The following is a 24,694-nucleotide window of genomic DNA, read 5'->3' as shown; positions in this document are numbered from 1 at the left end:
AACAAATGTCTTCATTTCAATCCCAAGGAATAATAATTTGCATTCCAAAAGAGGAAAAAAATAGGCGTTATCTGAAAACTGGCGACCTATCACTTTACTTAATGTGGACTATAAGATAGGTTCCAGTGTTATAGTCAACCGCATTAAAAAAGGTACTGAATGACATAATAAGTGACACTCAAAAGGGATTTATAAAGGGCAGATTCATTGGTGAAAATACTCGTTCTCTATATGACCTTATTAAATATTTAAGAAAAGAAAAACAGTTTGGAGTACCCCTTCTACTAGATTTTGAAAAGGCTTTTGACTAGTTGGAATGGGATTTTATTGTCAAGGCTCTTAAGGCATTCAATTTTGGTGATTCTTTTATCAAATGGTGTCTTACATTTTTTTTTGTCATCCAGCACTAGCTGTATAATAAATAATGGCCATTTACCAGAATTTTTTATCCTTGAGAGGGGTTGAAGACAGGGTAATCCTTTGGCTCCATATCTTCTTATCATAACAGTAGAGTTGCTAGCAATTATAACTATTGGTGGGGAAGAAAATAAATTGGGGCAATATGCAGATGATTCATTTTTACTATTAGAAGGAAGTGAATATTCTCTAAGAGAATCAATGAGTGTTATTGACAAGTTTGGTATATCTTGGGCCTGAAACGTATTACAAAATCACAAGTCGTATGGATTGGCAGTAGAAAAAACTTTGGAATAAATTTTAGCAAAAACCTTGAAGATATGATAACATGCAATTATTAATCCAAAATTACTTCTATTAAAAGGTTATTAGGATCATGGGAAAAAAAAGAGACTTAACACCTATTGGGAGAATAACAATCATTTTTCAGTAGTAAGAATGATCTATTAATGATACACGGATTTTACTTTGGGGCAGTGACAATTTGAGGTATGAAACTAACAGCAAAATGTTAATGCTGTTCACAAATTTATACTTAATTCAGGCAGATTCTTATGATAGAAATTCACTTTATGATAAATGTACATGTATTTCTTTAATCTATACATATGTTTTATGACAATTGTTAACAATTAATCTAAGGTGAGAACCTCGTAAGTTGTATAAGAACTTGTGTTCAAACCCGTTGTATATTATATATGCAATAAAATATGTTCAAACCAACAATCATTAAAAAAAGTAGCACTGCCTAAGCTGATACACTTATTTTCTGCCTTGCCTGACCCTCCAAAGAATATTTTAAATGAAATGAATAAAATATTTTTCAAATTTATTTGGGGATATAAGATCGAAATGGTAAAAAGAAATACACTCATTGGTAATTATGATGATGGAGGGCTAAACGTGGTTCACTTACCCTCTTTCATTTCATATATCAAATTAAAATGGGTTAAAAGGTACATGTCCAAATATGAAGGTACCTGGCAGCATTTGTTACTTTGCATTTTTAACCTTAAGAATATAGATTTCATTTTTTATTTATCCAAAAAAAAAAAAAAATCATCAAGAGTTTGTGGTTTTTTAAATTCCTAATGATTTTTGGAGAGATGTTATTAAAGCATTAGTAAAGGTTAAGAAAGTCCTGAACATGTATCAACCTACTTGTGCTTAGATAGTAGAAATTTTTGCTGAGTACAAAAGTGGGCATTCTAAACAAAATGGGTTGATAATGGTATTAAAAACTTAGAGGACCTGGTGTCTGAACATGGAAACATTAGATGTTTTAATGAAACAAAAGGAGTGCTTGGTACTAATAACTTTTTAGACTATTTTCATGTAATATCAAAAATACCATCAAAAGTCAAAAAGAGATATTGCATTGAAAGAAGGTAGAATTCAAGACAATAATGAACATAATTAAATATGTATTGTACAAAAATTGTTGTCAACATGCAATGTTGAATTTTTATATCAAATCTTGAAAGGAAAGGAGTTTATAGCGCCAATTTCTAAAAGGATAAGGGGATTCTTTACTAGATGAACCCATTTCAGGAAAAATTTGTAAATGCATCATTATGTACAAAAGAGACAAAAATTACAAAATACCGAATACTAATGAATTACATTGCTACCAAACTCCTTTCTTTACAAAATTGAAAGTTCAGACAATAATTTGTGTACATTTTGTAATTGTGAAGCAGAAACAATAATTCCCATATTCTATGACTGTGTAGATGTCAACTTATTTTGGAATGATTTTGAGCAATGATTCGATGCAATTGAAAATGGTTATAAAATTTCAAGAAGAATAGTCTTACTTGGTACTATAGAAGGAAGTTGTTTAGAAAATTAAATTTTATAAGTATCAAAAAGTTTATATATTATTCCAGATCACAAGGAATCAGGCCAAATTTTCTGAGGCAGTAAACTTATTCAAGTACTACAAAAAAATGGAAAAATACTGTGCAAATGTGTTTCAAAGCAAAGCAAATTTAGTAAATGGTCAATATATGATATTGTTTATACATAATGTAGCAAGTGATGAAAAACTAAAGCTTTATAGGTTATATTTGTTATCATTATTTTTAGTATCATTTTGTTGATATGTATATTTTCAATACCTTTAAATTATGCCTAGCTGTCAAATACTAGTTTATGTAGAAAGTATTTTTGTATGGAAGATATTGTGTGCATGTGTGTGATTTTGTGTGTGAGATCATCTATGTAGATGTTATTGTAAATGTCTATAGTAAAGCATAATAAAAGAAAAAGATGAAATGACCAAGAAAGATGGGTTCAATTCATCAATTTCAAGATTGTAGACCTACTCGTGAAACGCGAGCGAAGAGTTTGAGGGAAGTACGGGTTTCTGAAATTCGGTGACATTTGATTGATCACGTTATATCTACAACAACACTCTCTGCAATATGATGTTTGCAGAAATATTGTATTTTATGAGAAAATCGATCTCATACTCAGTGATACTGCGTTTGTTCCGCTTGGGAGCCGAATCCTCGTGATCCACAGTGACGACTTGCGACGTTGTATACGGTGGAAATGGTTTAAAGTTTTCCAGAGCTAAATTGCACAAACGTATTTTTGTTCTAAAGAAAGTCCCACTAATGATCCGCATTTGCAATTAAATGGTACACCAGTCAAAAAGGTCAAGTTCTTAGATGTTATTTTTATAATAAAGTTTCTATAATTCCATACACAGCAATGCTCATAGAAAAAATATACAAAGGTTCTGGTTGTAACCCATGTTATCTATGCTTCCACGCAGACACTCTTCTAGATCTACATTGCTCATTAATCCGTTTAAACCTAGACTATTGTTGTATAATATATGGAGCGGCAAGAACGTTTTATATTATCAAAACTCGAGATGCAATACACCATCAAGGACTTCGTCTGCCTGACAACTTTTCGAATCTCTCCTGTTGAAGTTTTTTGCTAATTTCTATGTTGAGGAAAACGAAACACACAGTTTGAAGATTTACATGACAAGAAATAAGAATGTTTTAAATGAGTTAGTCTACGAGTCAAAAACATATGCATGGTTCTACATGTAGCTTACCATTGGACATTGTAAAACCCTCGACTCATGCATTCTGAAATACCGCCATGGAAATTGAGAAAACCACAAAGTAGATATATCATTGTTGGAATTCAAGAAATCTGAAAAAATAACTGTTGTTTTCAATCAAAAACAATCTGAACAGTCTATAAATTCTACAATTGAGATTTACACAGAAGTCCAAAAGACCAAATATAGTAGGTGATGTGACGTTTCCTCTATCAAATGAAGCAACCATTTAGGCAGCATGAATATTGATACCCATACATTTAAAAAATTATAAGCAAACATTATCTTCTAACTAAACAAGGTAAAATAGCTTACTTCAGCTGGATTCCAAGTCAAATACAAGTGATCACTAGGTCGAATGCTGTCTGACATGCTTCATTTTATACCTACTTTTCAGCGATTTTGATTTTACAAGCTGTCTGCTTTTCCGCGACTACTACATATTGCTTTTCCGCGATTGTATGTTTTACTATATGTTATGTGTTATCTCCTTTATTTCATACCTCCTTTCTCGCGATTTTTAAATGGTCACGGTTAGCGCTTACCACCAAACGGTTGCCGAAATTCACTTTTAATATCTCGCGTTACGATATTATAGCGAGAAAGATTTGTCCTAACAACATGTTTAGAATTTCAATAGCGGAAGTGTCGTGGGGTTATTTTGAGAAGTTTACATAGCAATGACCAATGAGATTTTAAGTATATTATCATTACATGTTGTATTGACAATCTCGTGGCTGTATTGTCACTTTCTAGTGCACTCTTCTTGAGCAAGTCAATTTTTTAAATGAGACATGGACGCCGACAATATGGAGTTTTTTTTTTTATAATACTGCAGCGACAGAGGTGAATAGGCAACAAAAAGAGTTATTTAACAGCTCACAGAGCATGATGGGTATTGTCCAAATATAAGACTTGCAGATTTAAAAAAATGAGGAAAACCTTAACGAACTCTTTCCATAAGAAGGGGAATGAGAATCAATTTAAGCACCAGACCCGGGTTTTGACAAAACTCAAATAAGCCAGGGATCATCTAGAATCAGCAAGCATCACAGACGAGAGTGTAGAATCCGCAAAAGTCAGCATTAACGAAGGTATGGAGCTCGTGAAAATAGACAGAAAATTATCAAATTGGCAGATTCGTCTCAGTTAGGTTGGAAGGTGGTGAAAGAGAACGAATCTAATCCTATTGCTGAAGATTCTGACGACGAAAAGAAAATGTACAGAGCTCAGATGAGAGCTGAGAGGAAGGCAAAGGAGTCAAACACGTTCAGGAGCTCGAGAAAATCCCACCGATTCACGCCATATTTTAAGAAACCTGAGGCGACACGCATGGAGACATACAAGGACCAGTCCCCTTCTAGTAGATCGGATAGATGTTTTGATTGTGGGACCAGAGGGCACTGGAGTCGTGATTCTGCCAGAGAATTTTGGCGCAAAAATGTGTGTTTGAAAATCTTACAAAGGTCACTTCACCAATCGAACATATATTGGAACAAGGTGCCTAGGAGGAGTAAGCATCCCCTGTTGACCGGTCACACCTGCCGTGAGCCCTATATCTTGATCAGGTAAACGGAGTTATCCGTAGTCAAAATCAGTGTGCCAAGAACGGCTTAACAATCGGTATGAAACACGTCAGACAGCATTTGACCCAATGCAAGGTTGTATTGACGAACTAGATCGTTATAACGACCATATAATTTGCGAAATGCTGACTTCAATGCATGAATGCATTTTGCGAAAAGCTAGTTGGGGTTCAGTTATAAAACTCCCCGCACTTGCTTTGAAAGAATTGCAGTTTTGGCGGGAAAATGTGTATGGCTTAAAAGAAAAAGGTTGTGGATTTTGACCTCATGTGTAATGCCTGAAATGTAGACTTTTGGACATAAACATAGACATTTTTTTCGCCCAATCATGAAAAAAGAGTGTTTGAGGCATTTATATGGTAGTTGGATTTTACATAAGAGTCAGCATAGTTCTACATGGCGTGAATTGGAAGTCGTGAATATAGTTCTGAAAAGTAACATACATGTATCTTGTTTGAAGACTGAGAGAGACAGAGTTATATCTGATAGCAAAAATGTATCCAAAATATTTACATATTGGCAGCAAACCCTATTTGCAAATATGATATAAGAATTCATGGGTTATGGAAACCAAGAAATGAAAATCAAATCGCCGATTATCTAAGTCCAATTACTGACAGAGATGATTGGGAGGTAAGTGACAATGTTTATTAATGTTATGACAAATTGTGAGGTTTGCACTCATTACAATAACAAATGTGCCGGATTTAATTATAAATATTGGTGTCCAGGTACCGAAGGCATAGATGCATTTAATCAGTGCTGGTCAAATGAAAACAATTGGGTAGTTCCTCCTCCAATTTTGATACCGAGGTGGCAGGGGACAGTTTCTTTGGTTTTGAAACATGTGGATAGGGGTTATACACCAAAGTCAGATTATGACAGACTAATGAAAAATCATATTTCCCTTTTATGTCAATACTTGTATTTCATATTAGTGTAGTTAATAATTTATGACCCTAAATTACATGTAATCTATAAATACTGGTGCTGGTGCACAAAACATGCTCTGAGCAGGTTCCCCTTTTTTGCTTTGATTTTCCCTCATTTGGGCTAATCCACACCACCCCCACACCATCACAGTACCAAACATGGGGATTTAGACACTGTGCACAATCAAGAACCCTATCTGCCCTTCTCAAAAATCTACCTCTCATATGGGGCCATCCACCTTCCCTCACAGCTACAGACCTTTTGCTAGACCCTGCATGTTTTCACCGGAATTTCTTCAGCAACTGACCACGTGTCTTAGTTTCGTATTTGCACCCATCTATATGCTAGGAATCATGGTGACACCTACATGTTGTATATCAACATTTGTACTAAGCTCTCAGCTACATTTGACATGCATCCTAAAATTACTGTATACATTTTTACACATGTAATATCACTTCAAATACGGGGTAATTCCATTTTTTGAAAAAGTTGACCGGGCCTATAGTGCGAAACTGTCCCCTGCTACCCGAAGGTAATAAACAAAATTTTACGGGAGAAGGCAAGTAGTACTTTGGTTCTTCCGGAGTGGAGGTCATCTCCAGATTGACCTCTTGTGTTTGAAGGTGAACATTTCAAAAGTTTTATTTTGCAGTGTTCATATTCACCTAATGAAAAAAATCATTACGCATAGCAACAGCAAATATCTGTGTTTGCTGAGTTTCCAAGAAAATTTCAAATTTTAGCTTGCAGGATTGATTTTAGATAATTATATTTTCACCTTATTCCAGGCCTGAAATTACAGGATCATGTAAATAGAGCAATCGAGAACAGTGGTGTCAGTTTGAATACAGATCTTGGACGGCTAAACTCGCGTATGTCGCAGTATCTAATGTGTTTCAGGAGTGGTAGTACAACCAAGTCTTACATGCATAGTTTTGATCGATGGAGTAAATTCATTTTTCAACATGGTCATATTGACATTCCAGCGCAGCCAGTGCACATCGCTTTATACATTACATATTTATTGGATAACGGTGCTACATATTCTACTGTCAATTCTGCTATTTATTATACCCGCCGAACGAAGTTCTGGGGGGTATATAGGAATCACTGTCTGTCTTTCTGTCTGTCTGTCCGTCTGTCTGTCTCCAGATTCGTGTCCGGGCCATAACTTCTTTGTTCTTTGACATAGGCATACCATATTTGGCACACAGGTGGATCACTATGAGACGATGTGTCATGTACCTTCATGACCTCCATATGACCTTGACCTCAAGGTCAAAATTAAAGGGTTTTTTTAACAATGGATTCATGTCCGGGCCATAACTTCTTTGTTCTTTGACATAGGTATACCATATTTGACACATGAGTGTATCACCATGAGACGATGTGTCATGTACCTTCATGAACTCCATATGACCTTGACCTCAAGGTCAAAATTAAAGGTTTTTACAATGGATTCATGTCAGGGCCATACCTTCTTTGTTCTTTGACATAGGTATACCATATTTGACACATGAGTGTATCACCATGAGACGATGTGTCATGTACCGTCATTACCTCCATATGACCTTGACCTCAAGGTCAAAATTAAAGGTTTTTACAATGGATTCATGTCAGGGCCATGACTTCTTTGTTCTTTGACATAGGCATACCATATTTGACACATGAGTGTATCACCATGAGATGATGTGTCAAGTACCTTCATGACCTCTATATGACCTTGAACTTTAACCTCAGGGTCAAAATTGATTATAGGGTTTTGACATAATCATACCATAAGACATGAGTGTATCACCATGAGACTATGTGTCATGTACATTCATGACCCCTTTATGACCTTGACCTTTGATCTCAAGGTCAAAATTATAGGTTTATGCCATGGATTTGTGTTCGGACTATATCTTCCATTTTCTTCTACAAAGGCATACCATATTTTTACACTCAGGAAAGAGGTAATTTATACCTATTATCAACACCCTTTGGGAGATTGGGGTAAGCGGGGGGGGGGGGGGGGTATTTTTAGTGAGCATTGCTCACAGTACATCTTGTTATTATTATTATTTTATTCATTTATAAAGCGCAAAATTACAAATAGTTTCTATGCGCTGTACAATGTTTGTGCTAATAATCATTGATAATATACTAATAAAAAACCTACAAGATCTATAAAGGAAATGATAAAACAATAGAAAGAATTTAGATAAAACATGGTAGTAAAGTGACTAAGTGGTCTACTTTGACTTGACAAGATACAATTGGCATACAGGTATTCGTATGATGGATAAAAATTCAGTTTGCAAAAGCTTGCACATGGAATCCTTGATTTTACACTGAATTTTACATTCACAGGCCATATTCGCGCTTGAACAAGAGTGTTTTTAGGTTCTTGCGGAATGCTCCATGTGCTTCAAGCTCTCGAAGTTTCAGTGGCAGTTTATTCCACAATTGTGCACCTAGTGTTTTTATGGCTCTTGCACCGTATTTGTTTGATGATTTCTTCACTACCAGTTTCCATTGGTCAGATGATGATCTCAAGGTCCTATGTGGCTGGTAAACAGGACATAGCTCTCTCATGTATGCTGGTGCTGAGAAAGAGTATAGTGACTTGTGTATGGTTGTCAGCAATTTAAACACAACGCGTTGTTTTACAGGCAACCAGTGTAGTTGTTGAAGTACCGGCGAAATATGTTGTCTGTAACATGTTCTTGTAAGACAGCGTTATTCTAAGCCACTTGTAGTCGGTACATGGGGCGATCGGTCATGCCAAGCAGGAGGGCATTGTGATAGTCAAGGTGGGATATGACTGTTGCATTGATGACCTTCGCACACGCTTCCTGGGTAAGATGGTGTTTTACCTTGGATATTCTCCTGATGTTGAAGTACATCTTCCTTACCATGGAGCTGACTTGTATTTCCATTGATAAGGTGGCATCAGGGGCAGCACTGAGGATTTTAACAGTAGACTTAGGTGTCAATATTGCTTCACCAATCTTCAGACGGATATCCTTCACAAGGCACTGGTTGTGGGCACTAGCAACTACCATTATCTCAGTTTTTCCATCATTTAGTTTAAGTTTATTCACAGTCATCCAGGTTCGGACACTTGCTATGCATTCCTCCATAATGTTGACTTGATAGGTCCGCATGGCAGTGTTTTTACACTCAAACGACTGTAAAGTTGAGTGCCATCTGCGAACCTATGACGGTTTATGGCATATTGGTTGATAACTCTCCTGAGTGGGAGAAGGTACACTAGGAAGAGAAGGGGGCCAAGAACAGACCCTTGGGGCACTCCGGTGGACAGTGGTACATCTGAGGACACACTGATGTTGATCTTCACCGCTTGGATGCGGCCATTCAAATAAGACTGTACCCAACGGAGTGCTGTGTCCGTCAATCCAGCTTCCTCATGTAGTCTCTCCAGCAATAGGGTATGATTGATGGTATCAAATGCCGCACTTAGGTCAAGAAGGACCAGGAGCATAGCGTCACCTTCATCCAGTACTGCTTCTACGTCTGCTTTTATTCGTCGGATGGCTGTCTTAGTGCTGGTACCGGTCTTATAAGCTGACAGCAGATCTTCATGTAGACCATTCCTGGTGAGATGGCTATTAAGCTGCTGTTTACGCGATTAAATGGATGTTTGAGATTAGTAGCCTTACGGATCCGATAGATCCTTTCAAGAATCTTCCAAAAGAACTGAAAAACCGGTGCAAAGAAAAGATCCCGTTGACAGTAAGATATTGCAGGCATTGTGTAAATTGTACAAAGATAGTACTGATTTGTTAGTTTTAAGAAATCTTACCATGATCTTGATTGGTTTTTCGGGTTTTCTGAGATATGACGAGCTGAGTTCCTTAAAATGTTACAGTTGAAGCAGATTATTAAAAAAACAAAACATTATTCATCGATCTAAAACAGATCAACTGTCTTTATAGCATGTGTTTATGTTTTGTGTCTGAAGTAAATATTGATGTGTCTTCTGATCATTTTATTTTCAAACCTATTTTCAGGTTGTCTGGCATCGCAAAGTTTATATGTAAAAATAAAAAACTCAGTTACACGGCAACTAGACGAAATATAGTTAGCATGCTGAAAAAAGTTGCACCACATTTGAATATAGGTCTTCATTCTTTGAGATCAGGTGTCGCCACTGCCACAGCTAACTTGGGCGTTAACGAAAGGTGTTTCTAGAAAAATAGGAGAAATCCGCATCTAGTAAAAACATGATAAAGATTCTATTAAAAAGCGTTTACAAGTGTCAAAGAAGTTAGGTCTTTAGTTTTATTTATTCATATGTATGAGCACATTCTTTTAATCACTCCCTATCTTCGGTGCTGTTCCAAATATACCAGCCGGTCATTCAATATGAGTCATATTGGCTTTATTGGAGAAAGTAATTGACTATAAGAAAACAAAATACAGACACTTAGAATACGTTTCACAAAAGTACAGCATATGGCAAACACGATACTGTTCTAAAGATACTTGAATTATACATGTTCTACAGTTCTACTCAATGTATCAAATATATCGTATCAAAGTTTAGCAAAGTACTGTAATATGTATTCAGCCAGTAGTTTAATAGTTTAAACATTTATAATAAATCATCCTATGAAAATTTGTTTATAATACATACCAAATTTGGTTGACATTGGTATTCTAAGTAAAAATTGCATGCTTTCCTTGAAGAGTAAAGTACATGAAGAACGTACTCCGGTTAACACAAAAATTTCCGGATTGGCCGATACAGGTGCTTTTCTACGTCATCTCGAACGGTGCGCTACAATGCAGTTTAGTAAATCCGTTTGTTTTTTCATTTTATTATCAGGGGTGTAATAGTGATGTGCACGTGTGGACCTATATTTACCCTCCCCCCTCTAGAGTGAGTAGTAACTCACACGGCATAGCCGTATCAAGATCCAAAAACACTCACGACCATCCCAGTGATGAGAAAAAAAGTTGAAACGCAGCAATTACGTGTGTGAGTCAGGAAAGAATCTGGTGACCTGTCCTGTCGTCCTACTTTCACCTCCCTGTGGTAAGCAGGGGGCAACAGGTTTTAACTGGCTAACGGAAGAGGTACATGTTTAAATAAGTTGTGGAAAAGTAAAATATATAATCGTGGGAAAGTAATATGACTTGTCGCGGAAAACCAAGATTTTTTTCGCGGAAAAGTAGAGTCGAATCGCTGAAAAGTAGAACTGCGTTCTTTCCGCTGAATATGTTACACTTCGCAGGAAATGACATTTATGACTCTTCCTGGATAAATACTGTAGGACGAAATATGTTATTTTTTCTTCTATTCTATATAGCAAGTATTCTCTTTATCACCCGATTCAATTTCTGTCTAATGCTTCCACTTTTTAAGATATATGACTTGCATTCCATTGATAAGTACGTATCTCAACCTCTCTTTAGTTTGATCTGGTTTGTGACCGAGCGAATTTGGCGGAGCTGCTGCAGACACTGATAATGGCAGGACAACTTGTGGGTGCCGCCTGTGCATCTTCACTCAGTGATAGATTTGGAAGAAAGATCGTCCACCTTAGCTGTAACCTTTTGACCCTGATCTTGGGTATTGGTGTGGCCTTTGCATCGAACTATACAGTACTGGCAGTAGGGAAATTCATTCTCGGAGTGTTGCAGCAGGTTTTACTGCATGTACTTCTTAGAGTTACATTCAATTGATATCTAAAACTGGACTTACAAGGAACATTCATATATTGTTTCATTTCTCAGGGTATTGTAATGTCCGGTGTAGTCTTTACATTGGAGCTCTTTCCAGAGCAGACCCGCTATACCAGTGAAGTGCTAGGCTCATTTATCTGGACCACTGGTTTAGTCATTATGTCTTGTATTGCTTTTCTGTTGCGGCATTACTCGTGGAGACATCTACAAATTGTATTGTCCTGTTTTTCATTGCTTAGTGTAGTCCAATATTGGTGAGTTGAACGCTGAAAATGACTACTGTAGTCGTGAGGGCCAATTTTTCAGTTTCGTTGGGATGTACGTTTTGCACATTGAAACATTATATAAATTGTATATTTTGTTGTGGATTGAGAATTATGGGGTCACAAAACCACAAAATTGAGCCCCCACGATTCCACAGTAACGCAGTGGAAAGATAAAATTATACAAGTTTTTATTTAAAATCTAATATGTATAATGTTAGTACTTATGGGATTATTTCAATTTTAGGATTCAAGATGAATCATTAAGGTGGCTAGTTGTCAACGGAAAACAGAAAGAAGTAGAAAGAATAGTAAGAAAAGTAGCAAAATGGAATAAATTGAATTACGATGATCTAAAGAAGATAGTAAAAAAGAACCTGGTATTCCAACAAAACGACCACGAGGAGATTGGTGGTAATCTGCTGGAAAAAGATCCCGAGGTCGACACGTCTAATGTGGAGAAATATTCCATAATTACCATCTTTAAACACAAATCCATATTGGTCGTTACCATAATGATGTGCTTCGCATGGTATATATCATTTTAGGGTCTTGCACAAAAGTATGTTTTAATACTCTCTCTCTCTCTCTCTCTCTCTCTCTCTCTCTCTCTCTCTCTCTCTCATTAAGAGATCTGATTATCAAATGAAAGCGCCAATTCTTAACTAATTTCTTCCGCACTTTATGCTACTTCTTCAAATATTTATTTCATCATAGTTCACCGATTACTGCACGCACGCGACCCCCCCCCACCCCCCCCCCCCCCCCCCCCCACACACACACACAGAGTAGAGAGTTATATAGATTTATTTATCTATTTACTTAGAAAATAAAGATCGATTGTTGGATTTTTAACTTCTTGAAAACTACCATTCCAATTCTTTTCAAATTTTGTATAAAGAATCTTTCGGACAGGGGGGACATAAACTGTAAATCCCAGGTCTCCTCCACACTGGGACCTTCGGGGTGGGGCAAAAAGCTGTCAAAAATTGATCAATTTTCAAAAATCGTCTTCTTTAGAACCAGACATGTATAAGAAAAACTAAATGCATCATGCTGTAGAGCAGGAAGGCTTCTAACAAAATTGTAAATTTCATTATCCCCAGTGTAGGGGTTCCGACCCCAGGGCGGGGCCAAACTTGGTATATAGTGTTTATGTGTAAAACACTTAAATAACATTTTCTTTAGTGCTATTGATACTAAATAGAAACTAAGTATATTTAGAAAGAACAGCAGTCATTTAGCAAACTGTAAATTTGATGAAAATAAATAACATCTTCTTTAGTGATATCTGCTAAATTGAAACTAAATGATTATTTGGAAAGAACAGATAGTTCTTTAGTAAAATTGTAAACTTGATGATTCCAGGAGTAGGGGTTTCGGTATCAAGGTGGGGACAAAAATGGTCAGTTAATAAATATGTGAACAATAATTTTTTTTACCTTCTTCTTGATAACCACTATTCCAATTCCTTTCAAATTTGGTATGGAACATCTTTGGGATCAGGGGGCATAAACTGTAAATTACAGGACTCCTGGGGCCTTAGGGCGGGGCAAAAACTGCCAAAAGTTGACCAATTTTTAAAAGTCCTCTCTACAACTGCATATCTTTAAGAAAAACTAAATCCATATCGATATGGAGCAGAAAGAGCTTTACGATTCTAGGCCTCTACCAAAAACTGTAAATTTCATGATCCCCGGGGTATTGGTTCTGACTCCAGGGTGGGGTCAAACTTGGTATTTATAGTGTATATGTGCAAAACATGTAAATGGTATTTGCTTTAATGCTATTGATACCAAATTAAGAATAAACGGATATTTAAAAGGGGGAGATAGCCTTTAACAAACTTGTAAATTTCATGATCCTAGGGGTAAGGGTTTGGTTTCAGGATGGAGACAAAATGATTATAGTAATTAATGTCTTCTTCATTTGAAGGAGATGATACAACTTGACTTTAGGGTGGGTCTAAACTAGTGATATCGTTTAATGATAATACATATTGCATATTATGTAAAGACTTCCATCAGTATATGCACTTTTGAGGGCATTAAAGTTTTAAGAACACATCTTGTTTTATGCTGTTGCTGAAAATTGGAATTCAGCTTAGGTGTTCAGAACAGGAATTTTATCTAGATTTTTAGTTAGTTAGTTTAAACAATATTTATTCGTAAATAATTCGATAATGTTTACAAACAATGTCTTATACATAAAATAGATTTTTAGCCCTTGGGACTAGTGATACTTTTAACTAGTACTCAGGTGACCGATAAGGCCTGAGGGCTTGTATATTGTTTAACGTCCCTCTCGAGAATTTTTCACTCACTTGTAAACGTCTCCATTACCCGGTAAAAAGATAAAGAAACACGAAGACCTTTAGTAAGACTTTAAGCGTTTTCACATCCAATCTTCAGAAGCTTTACATTTTGTAAAACTTCTAAAACTGGAAATGAAAGTGCTAAAGCTTTAATCAAACGTTTTCCTGTTTCATTTTTTTTTTTTAATGTTTTTACCTTTACTTTTACCTATCATCGTGAAAAGTAATTATCATTTATCTATAATCATAATATGGTTTTGAATATACATTTTACTTTTCAGGGTGACTAACACCGTTACCTACTTTGGATTGACCTTGACCTCTACCTCTTTGGCGGGAAATCGATTCCTGAACTTTTTCTTGATGACCTGCGTAGAATACATATCGCTTGTACTGGAATACCTTACGCTTCGCCAGTAAGATTTCGTATCGATGAGGGAAGCTCTTTGGAGTGACTAGTTTTCCGTACTAAAAAGAAAACCCATCATATGCAAAAATGTTCATGTTTAATAATTAGTTTGGTTGAGAGATTTCGTGCTCATAAAGCTCTATACAGCATAATTTTTCTACATAAAGTGTATATTTCAACAACAATACCGACTTTTGCATTGAACTATGCTAGTCTAACTAGGCAGATCGCTCCAATCCATGACGTCATATCTCATTTGATAGTATCTGGAACATGTTCATTAAAATGTTCCAAATAAGCACATTGTACTTTACCTGCATCGTTATACAGATGGCGTATTTCCAGATGGCAGTGAAACAAGCCGGGTATTTGAATACTAAGAACCTGGCACCTACTAAGAACCAGGTCAAAGATTCAAAATGGCGTTTTGGGATAAGTACATAATATATAATATCAGTGATTGTATGCGATGTTCACAACGGAAATGAATTGAAATATCATCTTAGTGATAATCGTGTCTTGTTCTAATCAAATTTTGAGTATTGTAAGTGGATATTCAGTACATACGAACGTTTTATTATCAGAAGTTTCTGAGAAATCAACGAGTTTTTAACTTTACTGGAATATATATACTGAAAGAGAGCGATATATATATATATATACCTCACCATCTATACTGTAAAATACGTTCAAACATTAGTCTTTATCTCATAATAACAACAGAAGGGAAATGGGTACAAAGGACCGCGATTTACCTAAATTGAAACGCGGAATTGGATAATATGGAATTTCGACACTAAAAGCAAAATGATATGCAACTTCAGACAAAAATAAATCCAAATAATTATAAACAATATTGATGGATGATATGGCAGTTGAAGTAAGCTGCAGATAATAGAATAAATAAGAAGGTATACATTGTTTTTTGTTTTTGTTTTTTTGGTATACTCTAAGTTCAACGCTTTTAAACAATGCTGTGAATAAGAGTTTATGAATCCGTGTAGATCAATGTTGCAAAATACCTGTGCTTGGAAATCGCTATCTAGAGGTTGGCTCACAAAGGTTTTGACATTACGCAAGGACCTTCGAATATTAGAGAATTGGTCAATGATTCAGTTTGAATTGACCCTCTCTAATTTTTGGCGAGCGAAAAAGAAAAGTTACCCCCCTCCCTCCAGAAAATAGATAAACAACGTAAAGAACATAAAGGGATAGTTCCGCTAAGATATCCAAAAATCGTTCATTGTAGGGGAGAACAATCAAAGATTTTAAATTTTTTAAAAACATAATTCATTGGATTGATCTTTCGGTTTATGGGTTCAATTCATTTCCAATTTCACTACTACTATGTTGACAGAGCTACCATCAGGGCGAATGCTTGATAAGAGATCTTTTCAAGCAGGGGGGGGGGGGTCACTACATACAATTTTTGGACTTTTGGGGATTGTTGAGATGAAAATTTTTTTAAATCAACTCATGTAGATTATATTCGGAAGGGGGGGGGGGGGGACCTGAACCCAACAACCTGTGGCAAATACCAGACGTTTGTGTTTTCTGTTGCATAAAACAATGTTTTTTCTGATTAACTCTAGATGTATAAATATACACCAAACGGAATATTCAGTGGCGGATCCAGGAATTTAAGTCAGGGGGCGCAACTTTATGATGCAGGAGGTCTGGGAGTCGCCTTAAGACCCCCAGCTGATCATGGGCGAAACGGAGAAGCTCTTTGATTTATATTATCTATATGTAACCTGTGTTTATTTTTACTATTTTCTGTCATTCTAATGGGGTGAAAATAATGAAATGACAGATTTTACCATAAATCAAAAGATCTTGTCATTCATTTCTTTGAAAGTGAAGGGAGAAATGATTGCAACATTTATGTTTTTTTCTAAACAAAATACCATAATTTACCTTAAATTTGAAAATTTTAGGGGGCCGCGCGTCGGAAGCGCCCCTTTTATGTCCGCCACTGAATTATTTTTATATGTTACAAATTGGGGGGGGGGGGGTATCTTTATGAAATAAATATGAAAAAATCTAGGTCCAGTGCCTGTGATAATACAACGACGCGTGTGAATATTTGCATTCGAAGGCGAAATTCCACTAAGATAAACAAGTGGAATTGCCTGAATGGGAAATATTCGAAGTTAGAATGTGTTTTCTGTAATACATTAACACATATAATGTGTTGTCTTTCATTATCTTAGTATTTCAAAATGAAAATGTACATGCATCAATTTTCAACTAAAAACGGTTATTTTACGGTGCATATATACCCGCGTTCACGGAATAGAAGGGAACCCCCGTCCTAGTGAATCATAACCCACGGTCCTTTGTGTCCAATTTCCTTCACCCGTTGTTATCAAATATAAATTATGAATTATAAACCTCAAGTTAAATGCTAATACTTTAATGTATTACCTATCAAAGATCGGTGGAGGTACATAAATAAAAATAAAAGCAGAGCCTGTTCTTCTTCAACAGATATAGTTGAATAAATTGAACACCTCGTTGATTTCTCGGAAACTTCTGATATTCACTTATAAGATTCAAAATTTGGTTACAGCAAAGTACGGTTATCGCTAAGGTGATTTTTCAGTTTAATTCTGTTGTGAACATCGCATACAATCGCTGAGAGTGAATGTTATTTATCCCAATCTTTGACCCAGTTCTCGCTTATTAGTATCCGAATACCCGGTGTAGTGAAAAGTATAGCAAAATTGTAACATCGGACCCCGGAATTAACGATCTTAACAAATGTTCAGCATTTACGTGTTAACACAGTCAAAAATGTACATCGTTCCAAATGGCTCATTACACAAAAAAATTATTTAATGGCTATATGTAGTTAAAACACCTCGTATGAAGCATGGTTTCAACATCGAAAGAGTGATGCAAGCTCTCAATTATTTTACATGAATAATCTGTGATTTTTCTGGAATAATAAAGAGTGTTTTGATTGCAAATAAGAGATGCTAAAATCCAACCTAAATATATAATTAAAGCTGGAAAGATGACTGATGTACATAAAATATGTACACAAATCATGACGGATTTTTGTTAATATTTCTTTAAATCTTCAACTAAAACCTTTAAAAAACGTGTCATTTGGAAAAAAAGATATATTAGTGAAATATAGATTAAAAGAAATTAAAACGAAATGATCAAATTTTAGAGAAATCGTTATTTTTTTTATTTTTTATTTATTTATTTTTTAGATTTGAGCCACCCCCCCCCCTCCCCACCCCAATACATAGATGAAATAAGGGGGGGGGGGAGAAAAACCGATCCCAATCAAAATTGATAAATTACAAAAATAATGATATTGTTTGTTAATTTTATGTATTCTTGGTATGCAATCACTTGGCTCGAAGTGGAGTGGACTTCTTTACAAACCGATGTAATGTTCAGCGCTAGCAGCAAATAGTTCGTAAACCTTTTGCGTATTACACGTTTAAATGCCTAATTTCTGTAAAATAGACTTTCTACCGTCCGTCAATTGTAAGTTTAAAAACGACCAAAATATAACTAGAAATGCAATCTAATGTCAACAGCGTTATTTCACACTATTCAAAAATTCCTACACGCAGACAGAATATCACCGATCTTAATATACTGCCCAGGTGAAAAACACAGGCCTCGAGGAAAATGGCGTGGTCCGAGACAAAAGTCTTTGTCTTTGAAATTGCGGTTTCTGCGTAGTCTTAAGAAATGAAACTTATAATTCCTTGTTTGATGCATGTATCAAACGAAACCTTGGACGGAAAATTTCATCAATGCGCGTAGCGCATTGATGAAAAAGTTTTCCGTCCAATGTTTCGTTTGATACATGCATCAAACAAAGAATTATAAGTTTCATTTCTTATCATTTAATTATGTTTTTAAGATAGAAAAACAAATAGTTTCTCCCATCGAAAAGCTTGAATTAACGTTTTTGAAATGGCGCGTAGGAATACATATATGTAAGAATGAAACAACAACAAAATGGCATGGCTGTGCATTTAGGTCAGGAACCGTTACTGTGCAGATTTAAATGGATTATACGCCAAATTAAAGGTGCAATGGTTAAAAGCTGAATTAAATATAAAGGAAGATAACAAGTGGTGACTGGATTTATATATGCTGCATTGTGTTGGAGGAGACGTTGAACACTGGTTGTGTCGTTGGAACGGTGGAATGCAACTCGGCTCCATTTCAATATCGAGTACAAAGTTCAACACCTCTTCATCTAAAACGCACTCGTTGACTGAGCCCCATATAACGCAGTTCAATTTCATCAATATTTACCAGATCAGAAGTCGCCACTTGCTCCGTCATGTTATCGATCTCGTAAAGCAGACGATTCATACCGGGAACTCGTGTAATCTGTTTACTTCTACCAGTAAGTGGTCTGCGTCATCAAGTTGACTATTCTGTCACGTCATCGCTTATGTATGTTCTTTCTTTAAATTAATTTGTATTTTATTCATATCTTTAGTTGTGCTTATTTTTGATAGCAATGAAAAACAAAAATCAAACGAATGCATGTCGTTTTATAAATGCTTGTGTGGAAATCCCGTTCTGTAAATAGCGTTAAAATTAGATCGGGGAAGACGCATTCCAGAGAAAAGTAGTCCCGCGTGCTTAGTGCAGATGAACTCCGAACGAAATTTTGACAGAGAAATCAAACGAATTTTTCAACCAATCAGCATCGTTGACAAGTCATCACTTTAAAAGTTATTAGATGATTATAAAATCAGTCGGTAAATTAGACGATCGACAATGCTTGTGGCGTAAACTGCTTTGTGTTAGCGAACATGTAATGTAATGTTAAAGTGTCCACTTTAATGAATGAGCTCGACAGTAAATTCTTTTTAATCATTTTAGTATGGAAAAACCAGTCATGCAGTTCAAACTTTTCCAAACTTTCAGTTGTAAATTAAATCAAATATCGATGAAATGATATTAATAATAATAAAAAAAATATTTTATTTTAAAAAAAAATGTCATAAGTTTGAAAATCAAACCGCACGCCATAGTTTAGGTATTTGTATGTTAATACACATTTTTCCGTGGGCCGAGACCAAGCGTCAGCTGATTGACAGATAGAGAACGTCTACCTCGTGTATACAATAAAAATTAGAAAATCGGTACAAGTAGCGAATAAATATCAATTTAGTTTTCCTTTGCTAATTTAATAGATTAAATGATTTTATTGCCTTTTAGATCGATAATGGTTAAATAACTTTCCATAATATCTGATTCATCCAATTATTCCATTAGACTTTTACAATACTCATTGTGTAGAATTGGTCACACTCACATTCTGCGGGTTCGAATCCCGCTCGAGCCGGTAAGTGGGAGAGTTTCCCAGTTTACTCCCAGGTCGGTGGTCTTTTCCCAGGTACATTGTATCTGGGTTCTCTCTTCCACCAATAAAAACTGGGCGCCAGATAATTGAAAAATTGTTGAGTGTGGTGGAAAATAGCAAAACAATCAAACAATATTTGCACTTCTCTGTCAATTCACGTAATCTTCATTAATTATTCACAAAGTTGGACCCATTATAATTTAAAGTTAAAATTGCTCAAAATTGTTCAATAAAAAGAGGGTATTTAAAAGAGATGAATTTCTTGATATTCTGTTCATCATGTTGAATGATATGAAAAGCTTTGTAACTGTATGTATCAGTACTGAAAGCTTAGGTTTACTATAAATTCATTAATTTATCACGTCTTAGAATACAAATTGAATTCTTTCTTTGAATTAGATATATGAAAATATATTGTCGCAGTCAACTAACATTAACAATTAGCTTCACAAAAAAGGTAAGATAATATCCTTAAATCATAAACATGGACGAAGACCAATTAAATGCGTTCAACCTGGCCCAAGAGATCATAATGAAAGGTGAAGATAACGAACAGCGATCAAACTCCTATAAGCAATACAAAATAGAAAGTTGGGCAAACACGAACCCCTTGATATACCAGAGGTGGGATCAGGTGCCTAGGAGGAGTAGGCATCCCCTGTCGACCGGTCACGCCCGCCGTGAGCCCTATATCTTGATCAGGTAAATGGAATTCTCCGTAGTCAAAATCAGTGTACCAAGAACGGCATAACAATTGGTTAGAAACACGTCAGACAGCATTTGACCCAATAATAAAATCATTATAACTGGCCAAGACTGTTGTGGAAAGACTTAATATTCACAAATTTGATTAAAACCTCCAGAGCGTTTCAAGGTTTGTTAGATAATTTTTCATGGAAATCCGAAAGAACCATGAAAGCAATGCTCCATATAACATTTGTTTTTCAAAACGTGTGACTATGCAAACAAAATATTTTATTAAGTCCCTTCCATGTGTTTAGATCCAAATTCGATCATAAAAATGAAATAGTATAATTTCTTTGGGTAATTGATAAAAAGAATCAAAACTTTATGTTATGAGATTAAACAAATATCAAGTAGCACACATACAAGTTTCTTGTATACAGTGCACATGATAATGATAATAATAATTAAAAACAACTACCCTCTTCCAATCCATTTTAGATCATAATCAAATATTGTTCTCTTTTGATCTAATCTTCAAGTATATATTTTGTCAACACCATTATGCTCCAAATCATAATTAAGAGTCAACAATGATAAGATAGTTGGATATGTTTCCAATAATTTTTCCAGACATTAGATATTTAAATTTTTGTTTTATCTTCAAATCTTAATGACCATTTTCACTTTCCTTGGTATTTTCTGACACTCAGGACATCAAAGAGAAATCCCCCTATTTTCCATCCTAAATTTATATGGCTGTTTGTACACAATAAACTAGCGTCTTTTTACTATCGTTGGTATTCTCTTATATTTTTCTGCAGCTAATGTCTTGGTTTTTGGGGGGTTCTAAATATAGTGGTCCGCAACAGAAATATATCAACATCACACCTTCCGTTCGTTGTAGGTGGTGAGGTTAAAACGATGCAATTGAAGAAATTATTGCGCACCAATTAGCGATACATTTAATCCAAGAATTATCAGTAGATTTAGAATGAGCATGCTTTTCAATTAGCAGATGCTCTTTTGATAGGATTGTGACCGGTCAACAGGGGATGTCTATTCCTCCTGGGTGCCAAGAACAGCTTAACAATCGGATTGAAACACGTCAGACAGCATTTGATCCAATGCGAGGTTGTATGGACGAACTAGATCGTTATAACGACCATAGAATTTGCGAAATGCTGACTTCAATCGAGACTGTTGAAAGCCCTGTACCATCAACTTGTTTGTCAGTAGCTTACCTCGATTTAAAAACTGACTATACGCAGAACAAGCTCTTGCATATCGAATCAGTTGAGATATATAAACACCATATGCAGGTGATAATGGAATATTGCTAAATAAATATGGGAAATTGACGATGGAGAAGCTGAAATCAACCCGTTTGTCATACATTTGAGTTGTCAGTTTGCCGTTAATGTCTACTTTCAATAAAATATCTAAGTATGAAGCAGAAGTGGACGACTCTGTGGTGTCCTTTATTTCGAGCTCACAGGGATATATCAAATCGACATATGAATGAAAGCTATTATTGTTAATAGATAAAACGTCATCGATACATGTATATCTAAATGTCGAATTGAAGGCCACAGCGAGAGATTTTTTCTTCTCGTGTAGAAAATCTTATTTTCTTAATCGTATATAATCACACGATTTTAATATTTGCGATAGTAGATCATGTCTCCAATGTTTGTGTATTTGCTAAATACCGACGCTGAATATGACGTCACAATGCGCTGTTTACATCAGTTGCGTAGAGTTTCCCGCGTTCGATGAATTGGCGGATCAAAAATGTCTAAAGTTATAATACTTTGATTGAGTTCTGTCCTCACACGTTAGGTGCTAATATTTCGGGATAGTTTTTGTCCTGTTATGGATCTAGATACTAATGCCAATTGCTTCGCCCTCAAAACGGTCACGCCATAAGACATATCATTTCATAGCGCTTGGTTGTTTTAATGACTCGAGAAAATAAAACTCATTCAGTAAATATCCACATATGTACATAGGGGAAATAAACTTTTATTATCTTCGATTTTAAACATAAGAAATTTAATCCAATAACTCATGTTTTGGTACTAGGGCATTCACTTACAACATTCTGCAAAATAACTTATAAACCAGGTAGATATAACCCTCACTATTTTGTATACAAGAATTGTCCAAGTGATGCTTAATTTTAGTAACTTCTGTTTTTGAAGAGATCCAAAAGGTTCAAGTTCCGACATCCCGTATTGAGAACATGTATCATTCTTTCGATGGTAAAATCAGACTTCATACTTCATACGAGGTGTTTTAACGAGCCATTAATTTTTATTTTGGTTTGCGTAATGATGGACTGTGTTGCATTAATTTGAATTTAAAAATAATACATTGCATCGTCGGAAACCCACGGTTGATTATGCGTGATGGAGAGAGGAATGAAGCGTAATCAACCGTGGGTTTCCGACGATGAATACATTGATACTAACAGATAATTTGATATTCATGGGAGCAATTTCACTTCATTTTCAACGACTTGCATTTCTGATGTATTGCGGTACTTTTTAACAGTGACTTGTCGTCCGTTACATTTAACATTTTATGTTAATGTCCTGAAGCATTAATGAAAACCGTTTCTGATATCATAGCCTAGGTAGACGAACCACTACAATTATTTTCCACACTGTAACAGGAACATCATTGGCACTTGCGACTCTTTTGAATTACTTTTCAGGTATAATCTCCTTAACTACAATCTGTATATGCTTCCTTTCTGTTTCTACATGTATGATATGAACAGTTACATTTCTGTGATATGAACAGTTACATCGTTCTAATTTGTTAATGCACGGTTTGGTTACACAAATATTTCAGATGGAGATGAAACATTCGTCATGCTTTCTACTGTCGCAACATTTATTGGGAAAATGTCTGTGACAGGATCTTTTAGTGTTTTATTTCTCTTCACTCCGGAACTGTTCCCCACCAATCTGAGGTAGATAAACAAAAATAATTTCAACGGTAACTACATGTAATACTTAGTATCTAACAGTTCTGTCGTTTTCATTACAGACATTCAACACTGAAATTTCTTTTTCCAGGAATGTTGGTATTGGAATGTGTTCGACACTGTCCAGAATCGGTGCAATGGTTTCTCCTTTTGCAGGCACTTTGGTAATTTCCTCTTTTGTAGTAAGCGTTATGTTTTCATTATGCTATATTGTCAGATATCTTTTTTAAAACTGCAAGATTCTCCTTTCCGTTTATAGGCAAGATCTATACCTTGGGCCCCTGGAACAATATTTGCGTCCATGTGTTTCATCGTAACGATAATTATGTTGTATTTACCTGAAACACGTGGTATGGATTTACCTCAGACACTCGAAAACGTGAAGGTGTGGTATGCGGAAAACAGTGGAATTCGACTTCGAAAAGGACGCCATAAACAACGCATAAAAGATGAGGAAATTTGTATTGCAGCGGACTCTAAATCATTAGATGAGATGCTGTAGAAATTATATTGTACCTTCCAAGGATTTTGTAATGAAAATGTACATGTTCAGATATTATCATAAAAGGCGTACATAGCTATAGAGTTTTATTTAGCATTTTTATAAGCAAACATAACCGTGTTCGTGATAATTTGATAACTTTTGCCACTCTGAGAAAGAAATCACCAATTTTAAGGAAAGGATCACTAAAATTCAATCCCAATCAGTCATAGTACGTGTGTCCTGTCATGGGCATAACAACAAATAAACAATATGGTTAAGTTAAATAAAATCGCCTATTCATTCACAGCTGCTGCTGCTACTTCAGCCCAGGCATTTTCTTCTGTCGCTTTTCCACTAAATCCACCCTTAAATTTTCCGAATAGAACGCCCTCCTTAGCCTTTACTTCTTCAAAACGGATTATTTTCTCAATCTCCGTCCAGTTCTGTTCGGGCGCGGATTTTGAAATGCAA

General features: G+C 35.6%; 1 protein-coding gene across 1 annotated transcript in view; it reads left to right on the top strand.

Annotated features, from left to right (window-relative positions):
- Window positions 1-24,320, top strand: part of LOC125649738 (organic anion transporter 3-like) — a 63,994-nt gene extending 39,674 nt beyond the window's left edge. Inside the window, exons 4-11 of the mRNA XM_048877459.2 lie at window positions 11,449-11,679; window positions 11,770-11,972; window positions 12,229-12,513; window positions 14,577-14,711; window positions 23,378-23,463; window positions 23,604-23,724; window positions 23,831-23,903; window positions 23,999-24,320. Coding sequence (XP_048733416.2) covers window positions 11,449-11,679; window positions 11,770-11,972; window positions 12,229-12,513; window positions 14,577-14,711; window positions 23,378-23,463; window positions 23,604-23,724; window positions 23,831-23,903; window positions 23,999-24,241 — 1,377 coding nt within the window. The 3' untranslated portion in view covers window positions 24,242-24,320. The remainder of the gene's footprint in view (window positions 1-11,448; window positions 11,680-11,769; window positions 11,973-12,228; window positions 12,514-14,576; window positions 14,712-23,377; window positions 23,464-23,603; window positions 23,725-23,830; window positions 23,904-23,998) is intronic.
- Window positions 24,321-24,694: the final 374 nt, after the last annotated feature.

The sequence above is a fragment of the Ostrea edulis genome, chromosome 5, assembly GCF_947568905.1.
Source record: "Ostrea edulis chromosome 5, xbOstEdul1.1, whole genome shotgun sequence".
NCBI lineage: Eukaryota > Metazoa > Mollusca > Bivalvia > Ostreida > Ostreidae > Ostrea > Ostrea edulis.
This window is presented reverse-complemented; position numbering and strand designations above follow the sequence as displayed.